This window comes from Rhipicephalus sanguineus, chromosome 6 (assembly GCF_013339695.2).
Source record: "Rhipicephalus sanguineus isolate Rsan-2018 chromosome 6, BIME_Rsan_1.4, whole genome shotgun sequence".
NCBI lineage: Eukaryota > Metazoa > Arthropoda > Arachnida > Ixodida > Ixodidae > Rhipicephalus > Rhipicephalus sanguineus.
Window position 1 is genome coordinate 102,325,628 of NC_051181.1, and position 19,624 is coordinate 102,345,251.

The window sequence follows — 19,624 nt, forward strand, 5'->3', positions numbered from 1 at the left end:
AATTCTATGTATATACGCGCGTTCGTTTGTGGCCTCTCAAGTGGTAGCGTCGTCTCCGAACACAAGTGCACGCACTTTGGACATTGATAAGTATAAAATGTTATGCAACCGCGACGTCGGGACCCTGAGATCAATACACAACTCACGTAGGGTAAAAACGATGCTAAAATGTGTCCGCGCCAATTATACTGCGGGCTGCTAGTCTTCGCTGTATAGTAAGAACCACGGCACTAAAGTTAAGCGCGATCGCAGCCTCCTAGACGAATGGCCTGCGCACGAGTCCAGTGCTACGACGACGGTAAAGAAGTCGAGCCTCTTAAGGCACCCTCAGCCACGGGAGGCTTCTGTCTCCCGTGTCTCCTGGCATCACCAGCAGACAACTCCCGGAACGTACTTGTCAATCAGAGACTGGTAGTAAGGCGTCAGCGCCTCAAGGTCAGGAACGTCCTCGCATTTTGAGTAGAGGTCAAATTTACTGAAAGGCAAAACACACTAGCTCATGACATTGCTCTGCCCTCTCCCCTTCCTAAAATACATCCTGTCCCGCTCCCTTCCAGTTAAAACACAAACACTCCGAGTTCCTGCATATCTTAAGAAATGTACTGGTAGTACGTTGTTGTCACACTCTGCACAGGAAAGCAGAATAGAAATGTACGTATTGAGAAGAAGAACGGATCGTTGAACAGGAACTGTCGCTGGAGCCAACGTTCCGACTAGAGGACTTGTCTCCGTCAGGAAAGCAACTGTTGCTGCCCTGACGAAGGCAAGTTCTCTAGTCGGAATGTTGGCTCCAGCGACAGTCCCTGTTCACACTGATTTTTCATCAGTCGAAGCCTCCATCATCCCCTGAATTTCTGTCTTGTTTCAATACGTCGTAAAGTAGTACGTTGAAACTCATCCTAACACAAAAATCTGCATGCTTAGTAAGACAGAGCCTGCACTTTCAGCCTACATCACAAGTATCATCAAACGTACGTCAGCACAGACTTGTGAACGTCCCAAAGATACATTATGTAGGCCTGCGTTAAATGCAATCTAGCACTCCGTTAAAACAGAAGCATTCAATGCAATGTCCTAGATGGCCAAAAGCGTAAGTATATTTGAAAACAGGAATCGTGCAGCGTCGCGAAAATTCAGAAGCGAGAAAAGCCTCTACAAGTAATTGCCTCGTAAACCCTTCAAGGTTCCGTGACAGAACTTGGTATATTATCAAGTTGCACAGCTTCTTACTTTTTTTTTTTTTTTGGCTATACTGTATGTCCGACAGGCCATACACCACAAAGATATGCTCTCGTTCCCCATCATCAGTGAGGTTACTTTCGAGGGCCTTCTTTTTCTAGGCTTGGGTGAACGCTGTCTCACTGCCCTTTAGAATGTTGGCTTGTCAGTGTTACTGCGTGGCTCACGCACTGAGACGCGTGCGCAAACTTGGCTTCAACGCACAATTCTCGCATAGCAACAGCCACCGAAAATGCCCTTTCAAGTAAGCTAGACGGAGGCATATCTTCCGAGAGCCCAGCCACTTATCTGCCAGAGCAGGCTGCTTAGTCGCGTGACCACGGTTAGCCGGCGCTCTCACAACAACTTCTAAACTGACCGCTGAAGGCAACCTAACTGTCGTTACTAGCCTCAAACTGTGATTAGATAGGGTCACCTACTTGAACTCTCTGACCCAAGGCAGCATGCGCCGGTCCTTGTCATTGCAAAGTTCCATGTAGTCGCCTCCCGTGTGCCAGGGGTAGAAGGAGTGGAACCGTATCATGTACATGGCCTCGTCCGGAAGCGTTGCCCCGTGGTTCTTGAGCACTTGGTACATGTACTCGTCGTGGCCCCAGGACATGAGAACCTGCACACAGAGGCGTTGCCGTAGTACCAATATTATGGTTGTAGTAAGCATTCAGAGATTATGCCTCTGAGAGAGAGGGAGAGATAATAATCTTTAATGAAATTCCCTGGTATGTTAATAACTCTGAAAAGTATACTGCTTCAAATGACATTTACATTTACGCCATGAGTAAAATAAGATGTAACTTTGCAAATGCACTCGAAATGCACTTTTGTTAGCAGCAGCGAATAATAACCAACAAAGTTTTTAAGCAGTTGTCATGAATATATATAAACGGTGCCAGTGCACGTGCTATCAGCAATGACATATGCACTTGTGATCATAGTACGCAGTAATGCACTCTAGCAACCCGGGAAACCCTGACTTTCGAGGTCTACACAATTTTTTTCTTGGGGTACCTCTTACGAATGCTTAAGGTGCGCGCACACATGGCTTTTTTAACTCACATCTGTCAGCATGCGTTTTATATGCTTTCAGCATACTCTTTATGCTCAAATGTATTGAGACCTTCCAGCAGTCAGCGTAAAAACCAGTTCCGTAGGCATTTAAGAACACGGATAAGTATACTGGTTCCTGTCAGTGGCCGACTTGAGGCAGGTGTGGAGTGGAATGGGGTTGAGCGACAGAGCAAACGAACGTCACGGAGCGAAATATTAATAAATGTTTGCTTTGAAAGGTCACCAAACGGCGGCGCTCGGCAGGTTCTGCGACAGCTCTGTACACAAATGAAATGAAGAAGAAAATAAAGCCCAACGCTCATACCAGCCGCGGTGTTTGCCCACAGCAGACATGAGACGAAAGGATCGTTTCAGTGTTTTCTGCATGGTAGCCTTTGCAAAGGTAAAGACGACTGGTTTGAAATAAAGCGGCAGCCTGTACAAGTCATGCCACATGCCTTTTTTTTTTCTTTTCTCTCTTTGCTCTCATTGAAAGGCTGGTTCGGGGAACTGGTAGGATATGTCATGTCTTTAACGTGTCATCATTTTCACAAATATTCGGACACGCCACCACAAAACTCAACATTATCGTTGAAGTTTAAGACTAATATCCGTGTGTACCATTCTTCGTTGATTAACCTTCACAGTGGTTTGCAGTTGGCAAGTGTCCCGACAATTCTCTTTAGCATTATGCTCGGAATGAAAACAATTGCCTGCATTTATTATTAAAAATATGCATCCTTAATTATGACTAGTACGATCTTACTGTTCTGAAGAACCAATATTTTTATCGAGGCGCTGGAAGGAAGCTAATCTTCTAACAACAAGAATGATGAACGCAAGTGTATGACATCCTCTTTTTCACACGACAGAGAACCCTGTAAGCTATCTGCTACGTTCTGTCCTATAGATTATACACTTATATACTTGTAGCTCATAGAGGTTTATAAGTGCTTCGACGAAGACACGTCTTGGTAGCACAGAGATGTGCGAAACGTGTACAAATCGAGAAGCTGTTCTGACAGTCTTGTCGTTTCCCGGAGGACAACCACAATACTCGGGACAATGCTTAGATATATCACCGAAAACAAGGGCAAGTATATATAACTGCGAAGTAGAAAAGTTAAACCGCATTCATAGATGCTTACACCTGAGGAATTTAAAAAAAAAAGCATCTGCGTGCCTTTTCGAGTCCGCAGTGTTTGGTGTAGATGCCGAGACGGGTGTTGTAGCGATTGTCCTCAAGGTCCGGGTTGTCGACGAAGCTCGTGTCTCGGTACACGATGGAATCCTGGTACGCACAACCAACCGGGAATGTGTCGCCCACCACTGCCCACTGTGGTTCGCCGTAGAACGCCATCACCTGTGTATAGACAGATTTGTAGGAACATTGTCGTTTTAGACATCGTGGAAATAATTCGCTGCTCAGACTTCGTCTACGTAGGCAGAGAGTTCACAGGTCACTTATAACATATCGATTGAATAATTGGTGGGGTTTCACGTCCTAACAAAGCTTCGTGGCTGTGGAACACTCTGTATTAAAAATGGGGAGGGGGTAGAAAAGAAGTAAATTTATGTGAAACTATGGTTCGTCAAACTAGAATTGATCGAAACAGACCACCTTTCTTTTTTTTATTGACACTGCGATGACATCTGAATGCGTCTGCTGTAGAAGGTTATCGGAACCCTCAACACTTTTTTCGGAATCAGAACTACCCGGTCACCACGGCAGCTTCCAGCTTTCACTGTCAAAGACACTTGCCTACACGTGACATGGTGTGGAAAAAAACAAGCAAACGAGACACCATACCACAAGATAAACATAGGAAAAAAAATCAAAGCTTTGTCATTCAAGATACAGAAGAAATCTAAAACAAAATCGTTATCTCCGCATATGGAAGAACGCATCGCACCTTCCCCAAGTCGTGTATGAGGCCCGTGAGGTGGAACCAGTCTTGCTGTGGGTGCGCAGCGCGGATTTTCTCGGCAGTCTGGAAGGCGTGCACAATGTTGGGTATGTCCACGTCGGGGTCGCTCTCGTCCACCAGGTCGTTGAGTTTCTCCAAGGCCTCCATGATGGACATGCGCGCCTTGTTGAACTTGCCCCACTCAGCCATCTGCGCACGTCCGCAAGTAGAGCAAGAATTAGTCCCTCCGAAGGAAAAAATCTCGACTCCTGTTCGAAGCTGATCAACTTAACAATGTAGGGATATGGCGATAACAAGGTGGCGATATTCCCAGTAGTCGAGAGCACCTTCAAGCCGGGCGCCATGAAAAGCCCCTTGAGATAGGCTCAGTTTACATAGCATCAAGAATGCACTGGTTTTCCAAGATATTAAACAAATAAGCAGCGATTTGCAATACGGACGATATAATTGCACTACGCACACTATAAGAGCACATCAATTCGGAATGCTCATTTTCTCCCCCAGAGTGGTTATTCCCCGGATGTGAGTGGCTCTTGCTTCATGACAAATGAATTTAACCTTCGGCTGTGTTTAATGTCGCGATCCCTTCCGGTGTGCCTGATGCATTTTGCCTGCCATAGATCGTCGAGTCAAGAGGAAGAGAGCTTCGTCAACCCACGGCTCCTTCCACATCACTAGAGGCGTGTACTTTTCAGCTACGCACTTGAAGGTGACGATACCTGTTTTCGCACCCTACGCCATACACGCCTACATAATCGCTCTCACGTCTTAATACGCAATCATCAGTATCAAGGGAATGCCTGTCCAAGTCAAGCCACGTTATCGAGACTAGCCTCAGAAGCACCAGAAACAGGGGGACGGATCAGTAAGCACATGCGCTGCCGCCGCGCAGCGCCACTAATAAGGAAAGCTCGGCGGCGGCTCAAACAGAGAGGTATCGCAAAGTTCTCGAGCGTTGATCAGCTCAGACGACCAGACGCCGAGATATCGGACCCGCTCACAACGGCTGCACGGGTAACGAGTAAGATTAGTAATAGCGACATTTCTTGAACTTTTCTTTTTTTTTGGGGGGGGGGGTGCACGTTTTCGTGCAGAAGGAAGCCACGATATCGAGGACGGAGGCCTCTTGTCTCGATGCCCCAGTGGTCTGCGCCCCTGACGACAAGATGACCCGCGTAGAAAAGAGGCTGATAAGACTAACAACGCGTGCAAGGATAAGCCCACCACGTGCAGCGTGTGCGGCTCAACTTCTGACACTCGTTCGGGCCGACCATTTGCTTCGTTGATGCGAGAATCACAACACACGCGAGGGGTCATGTATTGGACGCACCCGCGGGAGAGCAGTCTTCGTGGTGCTCCTTTTCTGCGTCAAAGACTTTTCTAAAAAGTCCAGCTATCTGAGCGACGCAACTGACACATTCTATATAGCCTCGCTAACTCAATTAACTGCGGGAATTCTTTGTTGTCGTTCAGCTTTCACATAGAAAACGTCGTCCTGCAGCCGGATTACGCTTTTGCAGCATCATTTGCTCAGCATCTTGGAAGACCGAGAGAAAGTTGCTATCACACGAAATTATCACCAAACAGAAAACATGCCACTATTCGTACGAAGCGCACCACGCGTCGATCTGAAAAGAGAAATGCAAGCTAGCTGCAATTTGAATAACAATAAATTATTCTTTCCCCTACGGTGAACCAGTGCTCCCGTGCAATGTCTCCAGTGCGGAGCAGTATGGTGGCTAAAACAGTGAGAAATCCGTCTCTGACCCTATGACGGCTTACTTCAGCTGCAAACCCGTCCACCCGCCAAGCACTTGCAAAATTTTCATAACGTGCCCGGTCCTTCCGTTTTTTCTTTTCCTCCTCCTACTCCTCCTTCATAACGTGGTGTTCTGTGCGTCAAAATAGTAATCTCGCACTTGGCTCCCTCATCGTCGGCTATCTTTGCTTCCGCATTGCTATTTTTATAGTTATCTCCTCGGTCACCCTCAGAAATGATACATAATGCAGGTCAGAAGCAGCAGAGAAAGGAGCTAACTGGCGATGAAAACGAACCACGTGACCACTGCTGTAGGGTCACACTGATTCGTTGTTGAAGTACGAACGTTGCAACTGTAAGCGCTTGATGGAATGGCATCTGATGCCAACTAAGGACTTCTCCAAGAGTGAAAAAAAAATCACACCATCTCTGAGGCAATGCGAAGCAGCGTTTCGGCATGTTGATCCCGCGTTTCAGAGGGTAGAGGGGAAAGGGGGAGGTGGAAGTGAGGTGGAGAGAGGGAGGCGAAATGGAGAGGGGGAGTGGATAGGGGGAAATGGGGAGAGGGAAGTGGGGAGGGAGAGGAAGTGTGTGGAGAGGGTTTGCGCATGCGCAGTAAGGGTGGTCACGCCGCACATCACCGGTTTGAACTCCGCCATAAGATGCGCATCTTAAAATCTTCGAGTCAGTGGTACAGCATGATGCTGAACGCAAAGTTTCATCGTGAAAAGTTTCATTGAAGCACGGCTTTAGAACTGGGCTAATACTTAGGCCGGAAGTCTTCTACACTCAGTCAAATTTGTCTCTGTATAAACGAGTGGACACAAGCGGCCCCGTACTGTCACTGCGGCCAGTTTACCGTATGGTCGTTGACACGCTTACCATGCAGAAATCGAAGGTCAATAGCGTAGGATGTCTGAAAATGATACGACAAAGCCTTGCAGATCGCTGTTGCAAGACTAGACTACGGGGAAGTCATTAGGTCAGAGCAAAAAAAAATTCTTCAGCTCCACTACTGGGAAACCTGAGGAAGTGCGCAGCGCAGGCACCCAGCGATTCCCTTTCTTAGTGTTCCCACTGCTCCGTTTACCAAACCGTCGATGACGTCAACGTTTGAGGTAAGCAGGTAGGGTTTCTCGGGAACGAGCAGAATCTTGTTAGGGAGGTTCGCAAACTCGGTGTGCGACATGTGCGCTACTTTTTGCTGCGCTTTGTAAACTTTGTTACGGCAGCTGAGATATGTGTCGTCTGCAGCGAGTTCCGCCAGGTTGTTTACCCCTTCAGACGTAGCGCCGTAGAGAGCCGGTGAGAGGAAGAATCGTGCTCTCTGCGAGGCGGTGGCGCCATCTCTTGCGCGGCGCCGGAGTCAGCAGCATGTGTCCGAAACTTTCTTAGCGATTTTAAGTTACTTCTTGGTTATTTCTGTTAATTATATTATTTTAGACCTTCTTCGTTCATTTTAACCCAGTTTTGAGCACTGCTTGTCTTGTTATGGCATGTATTGAGCGCTTTACTGTGAGCGTGACCACGCCACATGATAACCATGGATGAAGGACAAGCCGGGCCCCTAAAGTGCTACGGTTCTTAAAAAGTGCTGGCGATGTGAGAGGCTTGGTGCGCCTGCTGTGACCCATTCTGCAGTGATATTCGAAAGTCAGGATTTACCCACCCGGTTCCGGACGAACTCCACGGTCTGGAAAGTGTGCATGTCTTTGTAGGTCTTCGCTACCCTGGCCTGCAGCGGGTCATCCTGCGTTTGGAGATAAAAACAGAGCAAAACAATGGAATAAAAAAAGAATATCGACAATTAAGACTTCAGAGGCTAGAATAATGTAATAATAATAATAATTGTTTGGGTTTGACATCCCAAAACCACGGTATGATTTTGAGAGACGCCGTAGTGGGGGGCACCGGAAATTTCGACCACGAGCCTAAGTACACGGGTGTTCTTTGCATTTCGCCCCCATCAGACTCGAATAATGCGAAACTCTAGAACTACGTGTTCATGACGAGGCGTAGGAATAAATGCTAGCCGTTGCACAAAGAACTCGGTTCGGAAATTGCCCCGGGTGAAACAGCTGACCTACGTTTATCACAAACGCTCACACATTCCGGTTTGCACATCCTATATTCCCAAGGAATAAATTCAACAGAAGGATGAAGTTTATGCCTTCATTTTCCAGTATTTGCTGGGAGAGAGAGAAAGAAATAGGAAAGGCAGGAAGGTTAGCCTGATGTGAGCTTACTGGTTTGCTACCCTGCATTGGTGAACATAAATTAAGGCAAATAGAGAGATGAAGAAAGAAAAATGTAAGGTACACATTCTAACTGAGGGGCGTTCACACAGGTCAGCGGATAGCAAGAAGCTCATAGCAAGAAGTCGTTTGGACGCGATGCTAATTATCGTGGGTACTCTAGAAATCCTTTTACCGACGGAGGCCGGTCCTGCAACTTGTTGAGTACGATGGAAAAAGATTCTTTTTATACGCTGCTCGGTGCACACTGGCACAGAGCACGGTCAATTTCGTTGTCGTCGCGATAGTGAACACAGGCTGCGGTGTCGGCCGTCCCTACGCGGAACATGTAGGCATTCGCGAACGCACTACCTAAGCATAACCTACAGAAAGAGGTTCGCATCTCTTTGGCGAAGTTTTGATGGAAATCGAAGCCCACGCCTAAGGATGGACGCAGGGCATATTTAGTCGGGCATGCATGAAGTGTGGTTCATCGCGGTCAAATAAGGCGCATTGGCGTGCAAGCACGCGGAGTTTCTGTGCAGCGTGTGCTTTAGATAGTGGTATTGAACACGGATGGTCCTTTGCATGAGCTGAATGAGGCAGCTTGATCTGTAGGTCAACTGCCGATAGTACCGCAGTGACATGGCAGCCATTGAGAGGTAAGATGGTGCCTTCCTCATGCAGAGCTCGATGTGCAACTTCTACAATTTAGAAAACAAGCTGTCATATAGTGCGGACTGTGCTGCAGTGCCGCCATCGTGTCAGAGAATATCGTCCATTTGTGTGTCGGTTCCTCAATGATTTTATGGCGTAATACGAGGCGATGCGCTACGATTCCTACAGCCATCGATGTTTTCAAGTGAGGAGTTTTTAACTTGATAGTGGTGAATTCTGTTGCCATGACGACAGCTACGGTAGGGCTATTCGACGGGACGGAGACGTCAGTGTACGTGTGTATTTAGTCTTGATAATAATAATAATAATATAATAATAATTGTTGGGTTTTAGCGTCCCAAAACTAGGATATGATTATGAGAGGCGCCGTAGTGAAGGGCTTCGGAAATTTCGACCACCTGGGGTTCCTTAACGCGCCCCTAAATCTAAGTACACAGGTCTCAAGCATTTTCGCTTCCATCGAAAATGCGGCCGGGATTTGATCCGGCGACCGTCGGGTCAGCACTCGAGCACCATAACCACCAGACTACCGTTGCGGGTAAGACGCGATCTCAACGTTTCGAAAATCAAACCTTGGAAGAGGTCCACATCGCCCACTAAAACAAACCCGCAGTTTATCTTAAGTGGAACGCCTCTCGGTAATACATCTTCCAATAGATAACATACGTCGGTAGTTGGGAGAGCCCCCGGACGGCGTTCCCTATGGTGCGCACGTATTTATAGATATTTCTCGACGCGCAAGCCAAGATAACCCTCTCACTCCGGCACGTGTAGCCCTAGATAAGCGTTCATACACAGTGCGAAACACTCTAAGAGCCACGTTTTTTGTTTGCACACTCAGTATATACTCCACGTGTCACGGTCCAATCGCTCAAGTGTTTGGAGTCCGAACGAATGTAACGATAATTCGCTTGACTTTTGACGGCCATTTCTTCTGTGATCCCGCGAAAGTGATGTAACACTATGAAGCAAACATCCATTCGCAGAGCGCGCAAGGTGATCGTTCGTTTCGCAGACAGTCGAATCGACTGGGTCAGCATTAGTGTTCATACGATTCATCTGTAGATGGAGGCAGCGAGTCGAGACTTCAATAATTCCGCACAGCTAACTCTGAGTGCAAACTCGTAGTCGTTCATATTTCCAACCAGCTGCAATTTGACACTGCGCGCACTTGACTGGGAAGTGCACCGTGGTGGCGGAAGAAAGTCAGACAGAGTTGCGAATACACACTTATTGCAGGACATTGTAGAAATAATTAACGCTCTTCTATCTTGTTCTCTACATGACTGGAACAAAATACGTTAAACAGTACACAAAAAAGAGAAGGCGGGCGACTAAAGTAAGGAGCGTTCATATTCCTTTGACAGTTGCAATGATCGGGACCGTTTTGTTGGCCAACGAAGGGCAAAATAATAAGGACATCCTACAGCTTGTTACATTATACGGCCCCTATAGAAAGAAAGTAGAGATTCGCACAAGAAGATTGAGGCATTTCAGCAGCTAAGTCAGCGAGTGCGTTTTTGCAAGCACGCGTGTATGGCCCACAGTGAGGCACTCATCGCGAGGCGGAAACAGGGGCACCCTAAATATCGCTTATATATATCTGGCGGTAACCGGCTCAGCAGCGATACCGCGACACTCGTTGCCCGCAGCGCGATACCGTTCACTGAGAACATGGATACACGAGCGGTCAGGCGAGTGTCTTCAGGGTAACGCCTTATCTCTTCATGCAACCAGATTATCTTTTTTTTCGGCATAGACTGTCTTGCTGCGGAGTTCAACAACTTTGTGACCTCCGTCAGCGTGTGCCGTCGGAGGTGGCAGGATTCGTACGCGGCTTCTGATTTTCCTCGTGTCGCGCACCCTCCCTGATCTAACTCTCCTTTGTTACTTTCGCGACTTGCAGGCTTTAAAACTTCCGACTTGCTTTAATATAGTAACAGCCAGTGACTCGGCTTGGCATACTTGTAAAATCTACCGACTTGTCTCGACACTGATAGTTTTCAAGCTGATTGCGTCGACTCATGCCGCCTTCTCGGCAGTAGGCTTGACTGTCCGAGCTTGTTTTTTCTGAAGACAAGCGAATCACTGGTTGCGCGATACGTAACTATTCGGATTAAAAACCAGGCATGTCATGCTCCCTCGAAGTCAAGTGATAATGTATTTGGGTGGCAGAATACAGCAGTCTTAAAGGGCCCCTAAAACACCCAGAGGTCGAAATTTAGTTGTGTTGCAGTTGTGCACGAGTCAACAAACACGTAGCCGCGAGAATTTTTCGAAACTGGTGCCGTGATAGCGGAGTCACACGCGCTTCATGATCCGAAGAGACCCTCCCTCGTTTCGCTCTTTCCTTCGCTACGCTCCGTTCGTCGGCTGGTCTCTCCTCCTGGCCGAGTGCTCCTCCTCACCGTGCGAGGAGGAAGAGCGGCGAGCGCGCGTACGTGTGAGCAGACGAACAGGTTCTTTGGTGGATGACATGACCAAACGCGAATGTTGACGTCACGGCCGACGCTGGGGATTACAGAAAGGCCCGGAGAGGAGAAGGAATGGTTTCTTCGAACTTGTGGCGCGCCCGCGGCTCGCAGCGCTGCCGCGTTTGGCATTGTTGATCGTGACGGCATTATGAACTCGATGCGCGCGTTTACTTGAAATGTTAAAAAAAAGCATCGGAGGTTGTTCAGGGGTCCTTTACCGTACCGCGTACACATCCCTCAAATATTCGTGTCTCTTACCTTTCACACGAACACTCTGCAGTATGCAAGATGACACTCTAAATCAAGCAAGTATCAGAAAACTGTTATTGTCAAGCACGCGACCGAAAATCCTATAGCCCTAGAATATTGCAAATGAGTTCCGCGGAACACCGCGAGGTGGCGGAAGGGTTAAGGGGGGGAAATTGACAAGCAGCCGTTTGTAGCACGAAGCCACAAGGAAATCCATACGGATTTCCTTGTGGCTCGTGCTACAAACGAGTGGTCGTCAATTCCCCTTCCTTAGCAACAGAACATGTGGATGGAGTTATGGTACGCCTGACCTTGAAATGTGTTTCACAAGCATGCTGCGAAATTTCATGTGCGTAACTTTGTGATTAATGTATAGACCAACTCTCTGTGCATCACCTGTAGCACCTAACTTCTCTCGCCTTCTCAATTCAGTGATGGTTAGGTCTCACTTCACGCTGTTGAAGGTCTAACTACTCCGGAAATGAGGAGATGGGTAAGTTTTCTTATTTGCTAGTTAACTTTTTATTTACTGTTTTATTTACATTGATGTACATTTATTAGCAGTAACATCTTTGACAGCATAAATGCCAGATTTGTAGTTTTCCGACTTTGAATTCCGTAGTCTTTTTCTTTATAAAAGTCCGTGGTCAAACAGGTATGCCTGTGTTGCAACAGCAGTTATGTGAAGTTTCTTCGGTAATTTGCACCGCATTCAAAATTGCAGTACGCATAATCCACCACTGTTTGCCATTAAAAAATTTGTTATTGAAAAAAAATTGATTGAAAATTTCTACGAGGGAGGTCTATTTACAAACACCATCTCTTACAGACTAATTAATAATAATAATAATAATAATTTTGGGGGTTTTACGTCCCAAAACCACAATATGTCTATGTGGGACGCCGTAGTGGAGGACTCCGGAAATTTCAACCACCTGGTGTTATTTAACGTGCACCTAAATCTAAGCACACGGGCCTCCTGCACTTCGCCGCCATCGAAATGCAGCCGGGATTGGATCCCGCGACCTTCGGGTCAGCAGTCAAGCACTTACAGAATAATTCATAGCGCATTTTGAACACCTTTGCGGAATTCTAGGTACTTGTTGCGTCGGTAGCTTTGGCGTCGCTATTTCTAGTATGGTGTATGGGCCCGATTTCCAACCGCTGTTGGCGTTCTTACGATGAAAGCGGAACCCAAAAAGGCTCATTCAGGTAAATTTGGTGCAGTCATAATTATACCTTTACCCCACACTAAGGCTTCGACCACAGGCCCTACGGGCTACTCTGAAAAGAAATTTATTTTGTTGTTATCCAGCTTATAAACTTAATCAGCTTCTGCGTCCTCATAACCACTAAGCAAACAAAGCGATGAATATGACGCACGCGCATTGGCAACATTCTTGCGGATCGGTCCAGAAATAAACGCACTTCGCTCGCAATACAAATGCAATGGCAGCGGCACTTGCGTTTAGCCCACCTTGTTTGTTGTGTACGTCCTGAAATCTTCCATTTTCTTGTGCTCTGGACGGTAGAGCTCGGACGGGTCCAGGATGATCATTTTTGGTGCACTTGATGTCACTTCTTAAACCTGCACGCAAGAATATCACGGCAACGATCAAAATGTTAAGCCATCATGTGCAGAACGAGGATGGTTTGAACAATTGATACTGAAGCCCAGAATGATGGAAAAGATAAGGCGTCATTCCTTTGCGATGCTTTTTGATGTCGTGTATTCTATAAGAAACTTTTCGTGGGTTGTTTTTTCTGACAGAAATTGTAAATGTGAAAATGTTTTTTCCTGATTGCTTTCATACATTTAGTGTGTTATGAGTCGTTCAGAAAGACAGTATTTTGTAAGAAATATAAATATGCATTCTATTTGTGCTGCCGATATGCGTCAAGCTTTCTGTAAAACTGCGCCTGCTGTGAGAAAGTGACGAGTAAATAACCTTCGAGAGTCGATTTCGGAGTGCATTAACACAATGTGAATCCAAAATCGATGTGCTCAGCTCCATTTGGCCGCACCTTAAACCAATGATATGGCTATTTGACTGCTTGCACAAATTTTACGTACTATATACATGTGCCTAAGTGCGCATTTCCAGCACGATTTCATGGCCTGTTTGGCACAGCTTCCCTTCGGAAGAAATGGTGCAGTAAGACGACGGCTAATGAAATTGGCCAGCAGGACAGGTAGGTGCCTCCGTTGTTTTGTGACACGTGTCGTCGTTTCTCGAGCTATTTCTTTCAAAAAGTAAAATAATCTCTGGGCTTGCAAGCTTGGTCCCTGCTCTTGCTTCGTCAGATTAGTATGAGGCACGAAAAACCTAGCAGTGCAGCATGCGACAGAAACTATCGAACACAAACATGATAAATAGAACAAAACAAAAGAAAACGACCAAGTGCAGCGTTTCGGCCCTTTCTTTTCTCATCTCACTAAACAATGCTGAATTCATATCTCAAGATACCAGCGCGAGCGCACCAGAAACAAGTTTTTTCGATAACGACCGTTGGAGGGCTCACCGAAAGTTTGATGATAGCTCGGCGCTCTACTCGGACGCTGCTCACCTTGGTACCTGTCTCGCAATCTCCGGCGCGAGCTCGTGTTTCCTTCTGAGGCACCACTGCTCCCGCGGACGTTTTCAAGCGCCTCGCTCAGCAGCTGCGGTGGCTGTTGGGACCGTATGACGACATTGTTGTGAATGGGCGAGGGGCTCGTCACATGACAAGACCCGGCAGTGACGTCGGCAAGGGCTCCGCAGATAACAAGGCGACGCCCAGTAAGAACAAACAGACAAACAAACATCGAAAAAACAGACGAGACCGCATGCCGGCGGCCGATCCTTTCGCCTAGTAGACATCGCGCACGCGGTGGGTGAATCCGCGATTCCGAGGGCTACTGTTTGAGTGGTTTATCGAGATGAGGAGATGTGGAGTGGCGGCTCTTACGGTGGAAAGGGAACTGGTCGGCACCGGCTTCGACTCTCGTGGCTTTGCGACGGCTTGTCATCATGTCCGCGATTTGATAAAACGTGAATAACCAGATAGCGAGAGGAGGTTCGGAGGGAGAGGCCCCTTCTCGCCTTTGCGAATGGACCCTTGGCTCTCTGAGGTTTCCCTCTCGGGGGACTGCCGTCTTCGGACTATCCACGTGCCGCTTGGACCTCTGCAATCAAATCGAGACAAGATGAGCGCACGTTTTTCTTTGCCATTCCGGCGTCTTGCCGCTCCGTGCACTTTACTGATATCAAGACCCGGCGGACTCTTATCAAATGCATCGACGTCTTATGCTTCGGTCGGCCTTTTCTTTCCGGTCGTTGCGACGACGATTACGCGCGATTATCGCTGGTGGGCGCAACGCATGCGCAAGCCGCGCCTTGTGAGGAGGAAAGGTTGTCTCCATTGTGACTATGACGTCGACTTCTTTCGTGTCACATGTCGGTGCTTACACCATATGATTGCGATAGAGGCGTGTAATACGGGGAAGCGCGCATGCTGCTGCATGACGAGTGAACGAGGAAGTCTCGTGTGAGGGTTCTTTCGTGAATACCAGACACCGCGGCGTCGCCTGTCTCCGGAGTCTGACACGTGCCTGTCTTTGCCGCGCCAACGGCGCCGTTAGCGGGGCGTATGCCTCGTAGAGGCCGCGAAGAAGAAAAATCAGCAGTTTGGGTTAGCAGATTACGCGGTCATTAGGGAGCGTGAGTTGCGACGCTTTTAAGGTTTAGTTCTCGTAATCGGTGTGACGTAACTGCTGACGAGTATAAGGCGCGTGACGTGGAGATGAAGCAATGCATGCACGGATTTCACCTACTGTCTCCGCCTGTTAATGCGTAGCAGCGAGTGCTCCATTCCAGCCAGCCATCTAAACAAGATCGCACGACTTGTTACCTTACACGGCCTTGCAATCGTGGTTTGGAAAAGATATAAAATTTTATGGGCGAAAGTAATTACTCACTTAATATAATTGCTAAGGTTTTATTAACCAAATGTCCGATATGGTTATGATGCATGCCGTAGGGGGAACTCCGGATCAATCTCGACCACCTGGGGCTCTTTAACGTGCACCTGAATCTGAGCACACATGTGTTCTTTGCATCTAGCCCCCATTGAAATGCTGCCGCCGTGGCCGCAATTACTTTTTTATATTATATTTTATGCGGCGTCAACTTTGCGATGAAGATATATACGTATTTACGTGACATGCATCCATGATGTAGTGAAAGAACGACAAAATTAACATCACTTTCAGCATGATGCGATGTTGACGTTTCTTGCGCTGCATCTTTCCCGTGCTGTGTGGAAACTCTGAAGGCAGGTTTTCGTGTCGCTACGTGACTGGACTTCGTGAATACGTGATAAATTTTAAGGCTTGACTGACGTGCATGAACTGTCCCTAGGTTCTTTTTAATGAAATGTTTTTTTACAGCAGAGCTCTTATCTTATGCTCGAGGTTGGCCGTGTGTCGTTGATAGACAATTATCATCATGAACCGGCACGCGCTCTCTTCTTCATTGTCGTCTTCGGCTTCACTCGCAGAACACGTGCGCCCATTTCTCTGGCGTTGGATGCAATAAATATGATGGGCGAGAGAACGAGTGCAGAGAGAAAGAAAGAGAAATAAAGATAGAGGAAGGTAAATTATTGTCTAGAGCAAGCATCCATGTATGGTATAGTATAGTATAGTATAGTATAGTATAGTATAGTATAGTATAGTATAGTATAGTATAGTATAGTATAGTATAGTATAGTATAGTATAGTATAGTATAGCAAGGGGTGGGATAGAGAGAGGTGAGTAGGTAAAAGCCTAGCCAAGCCAGGACCAGCTAGGTGCCCACCAGTGGGCACCTAGCTGGTCCTGGCTATGACGCAGCCTTACGCGACGCTCCGCTAATTTTTTCCATATATAAAAACACTAACATCTCCTAAACAGCATTAAAATAAAAAAATAAAGGCACTTCCTGTGAGACTTCAACTGAGTGATATCGAGACGAGTTCAATGTTTTGTCGATGGGAGAACGACGGAAGCAGCTGCAGTACACAGGCAGAAGTAAGACGCACGGACATTGATTATTGGTTATTATTCACCGTTTCCAATTAAAGTCATTGACCAAGTGGAAGCTGGCGCATGTATGTACTTCGTGAACGTGCCCTCAACGTGATGCAGACAGTAATTGTCTGGTAATAGTGCGCAATAGTGTACAATATATGTATCGGCTTCTGGGTGCTATAGAGGCAAAAGCTAAGTGAAGCAGAATGCAGACACTACCAGGTCTGCATTCTGCCTCCATCGACAATGTGTGAATGATGGTTGGAAATCGAACCCGCGCGTTCGTATTCAGCAGCGGTATGGCCACATGAACTGACCCACCGCCACAGGTCTATACACCAGGTCTTTTTTTTTTTTTTTGCATCTAAGCTGTATATGCACACCACTTTGATTTATTCGTGTCGCTGTCCGTATGAGAAAACACCTAGCGTCCTCTAGGAGGCATTAGAAGAACAAACTTTAATGCATTAGTTCTTCCCCAGCTCCTTGTAGGGCATGAGGGGTTTTATCACTTTAATGTTTCAAACGCTTATTTGAAGCATTAAACCGATGAAACTCCTGATGCCCTCTAGAGAGCGGTGGAAGAACCACAGCACTGAAGGGATAAAAACGAGTTAGTGTACGGTTCGCCACGTCAGTCTAATCGAGGTGCTGCGTTGCCACAGTCGTACGTGGCAAGTATGGGGCGGCAGCACATTGTGAAAACGCCCGTGGAGCAGCGCGCTTGTGAAGAACGGCGACGGGAGAAAGAAAGGGAAATCCGCGCCTCAGTCCCCAGGGTGCTGTGAGCCACGCTTGAAGCGCCCGGACGCGCGCGTCCCAAGTCCAAGACGTCTTCACTGGTGCGATATATCGCACGAGCTCCTGTTCCTCGATGCGATAACAGGCTCAATGCCGCAAGGTGCCACGAGGACGACCCAGCCAACCCCTTCCTCATTTAGGTAACGCTCTCCCGTTCGATCGCAGTTGTGCCTCTTGAGCACACGGCGTGATATCCAGAGAGCAGCGGTCGAAGAACGGCGAAGTAGAGAAAGATAAGAGGCAGCGGGCGATCACAAGAGTCGGCAGCACTCAAACTGCTCAAACCAAACACGTTGCGCCATGAGCATCACGACTGTTGTCTTCGTATAAACAAATCGAAGACGCAACGAGGCGGCGCCATAACGCTGAGACCGCTCAGGCGTACACCTGCGTAGACCTTGACCAAGAAGCTTGCAGATTTGGTCAAGACAGAGCCTTTTCAGTAGAGCAAAGCAGCCACGCAAGTGTACCCGTGGTCTTTGTCGTGGCATATGATCTAATCGGTGCTCGCCTGCTTGATTGATTGACTGACTCACTGATTCTTATCTCCTTGTGGCACAGGGGCAGTTTTATCGATGGTCCCCGTTGCTGTTCATATATGGACCGAGCCAACTTACGCTATGTAACCACGTGCAAAAGATGCAACGAAGAATGAGCCCGTGAACACATTGTTGTAGTATACTATAGTGGTAAACCGCGCCAGGGGCGCAGGCAGAAATTTTTTGGGGGAGGGGGGCACCTCGTAAGATCTGAAGTGGGGGCCGGGCAGGCAGATGTGGTCGAGTGTCAGTTTTCTGCTCTGTATGCCATGGCAAAAAATATTCGGTGTGGGAGGGGAGGGGGGGGGGCAGCACGGGCTCGATGTGCCACCTCCTGTACGCCACTGAACCGGGCACGCTGCTGAGGTCTCGGGTTCGATCATCTTCTTTCCTTGTATTTCTACGCATATTTGCCGTCAAAGCATAGTGCTTGGTGTGTATGTGTGTATTATACGTGTGATGCGGGGCCGGTGTTGTGTATGAATTAAAGCAGCGCTTTGGGGTATCTCTTGTCACGTACCCAGATGTCATATCCCTTACTGGCACATTAGCCGATTGAAAGCCTGAACGTGTCCGTATTAGGTGGCTTGCATTTGCCGCTATCACTGGAAGGGAGAAGTATATGTGCTCAGGCGGCCACACTCTGATCGGGGATATTCGCAACAGTTTTCCAGTACTGAGGTTGAAGTACGCTTCAAAGTACTTCATGTGGTCAAAATTCACTGGGAATTCCTCAGCATACGACGTGCCTAACATTTGTGTAGTCGTTTTAAGCCCACGAAATGCCAGATTTCTTAATTACCCGACACGCGTGCGCGTGTCATTGTTACACAAGAAACATTACAAATGTGACGTCCCTTTTAAGACGAGTCCCTTTTGTCAATACTTTGGCTCCAGCGAAATTCCTTCGTTCCTCCATTTTCCCTGAACTTCCTATGCCTATATACACATCCAGTGTGATCTTGTCACCTTTTTCCGCAACTGCATTTGAAATAGGTTTGTCTTGTAATCAGATATTGGTCGATAATATTGAATTAGTTACCCATGATAACGAAGGCACCAAGCTCATTTTGGACGCATGCAACTCTCCGCGGAGAGTTCGCCACCAGCGCGGCGTCCATCGTTATGCGCTGCGCATCTGTCTTATCAAGCAACGGCTGGCGTATACGGTGTCATCACTGTAGCAACATACACGCCATCGCTAGTATCTTCTTTTGAGAGGCAACGCGCATAACAGCGTACGTCTTCATATGATTCTTTGAAGTATATGCGTGGAACGCCAAGAATCCAGTACGCTTCCCGTTTCCTTCCTCATTAGATTTATTATTTATCTTTCCTGGCGATGTGGTCTCCTATTACAGACCTTACGTCGAAAGCACTTACTTGTCACATGAAACTTGTCACAAGGTGACTCGAGGAAGTGCAGTCCGGCGACGTCTCGAGCGAAGAGATGGCAGTGTTGAAAATCCAGCACTTTCATCTGTTAACCCCATGACAACCGGTCTAATAAAACTCCCAGGGTCCCTTATGCATTCACCTAAGACGACTCGAAGGCGAAAGCATGTTCTTTTTCTTCTCAGTCCATGTAGTGATTCTGCCCCGCCACCCTCCGGAAGCTTTGTGCAATT

At 47.5% G+C, this 19,624-nt stretch overlaps 1 protein-coding gene across 2 annotated transcripts in view; it reads right to left on the minus strand.

Annotated features, from left to right (window-relative positions):
- Positions 1-222: 222 nt before the first annotated feature.
- Positions 223-19,624, minus strand: part of LOC119396060 (inositol oxygenase) — a 254,688-nt gene continuing 235,286 nt past the window's right edge. The window contains exons 2-8 of one of the 2 annotated variants that reach the window (XM_049416888.1): positions 14,129-14,185; positions 13,083-13,193; positions 7,640-7,720; positions 4,197-4,400; positions 3,467-3,646; positions 1,659-1,846; positions 223-475 (exon numbers count right to left, since the gene is read on the minus strand). In XM_049416888.1, the coding sequence (XP_049272845.1) occupies positions 367-475; positions 1,659-1,846; positions 3,467-3,646; positions 4,197-4,400; positions 7,640-7,720; positions 13,083-13,163 (843 nt within the window). In that variant the 5' untranslated portion in view covers positions 13,164-13,193; positions 14,129-14,185 and the 3' untranslated portion in view covers positions 223-366. Of the gene's footprint in view, positions 476-1,658; positions 1,847-3,466; positions 3,647-4,196; positions 4,401-7,639; positions 7,721-13,082; positions 13,194-14,128; positions 14,224-19,624 lie in introns of those variants that run through there. The other variant, XM_037663118.2, reaches the window with a different exon arrangement.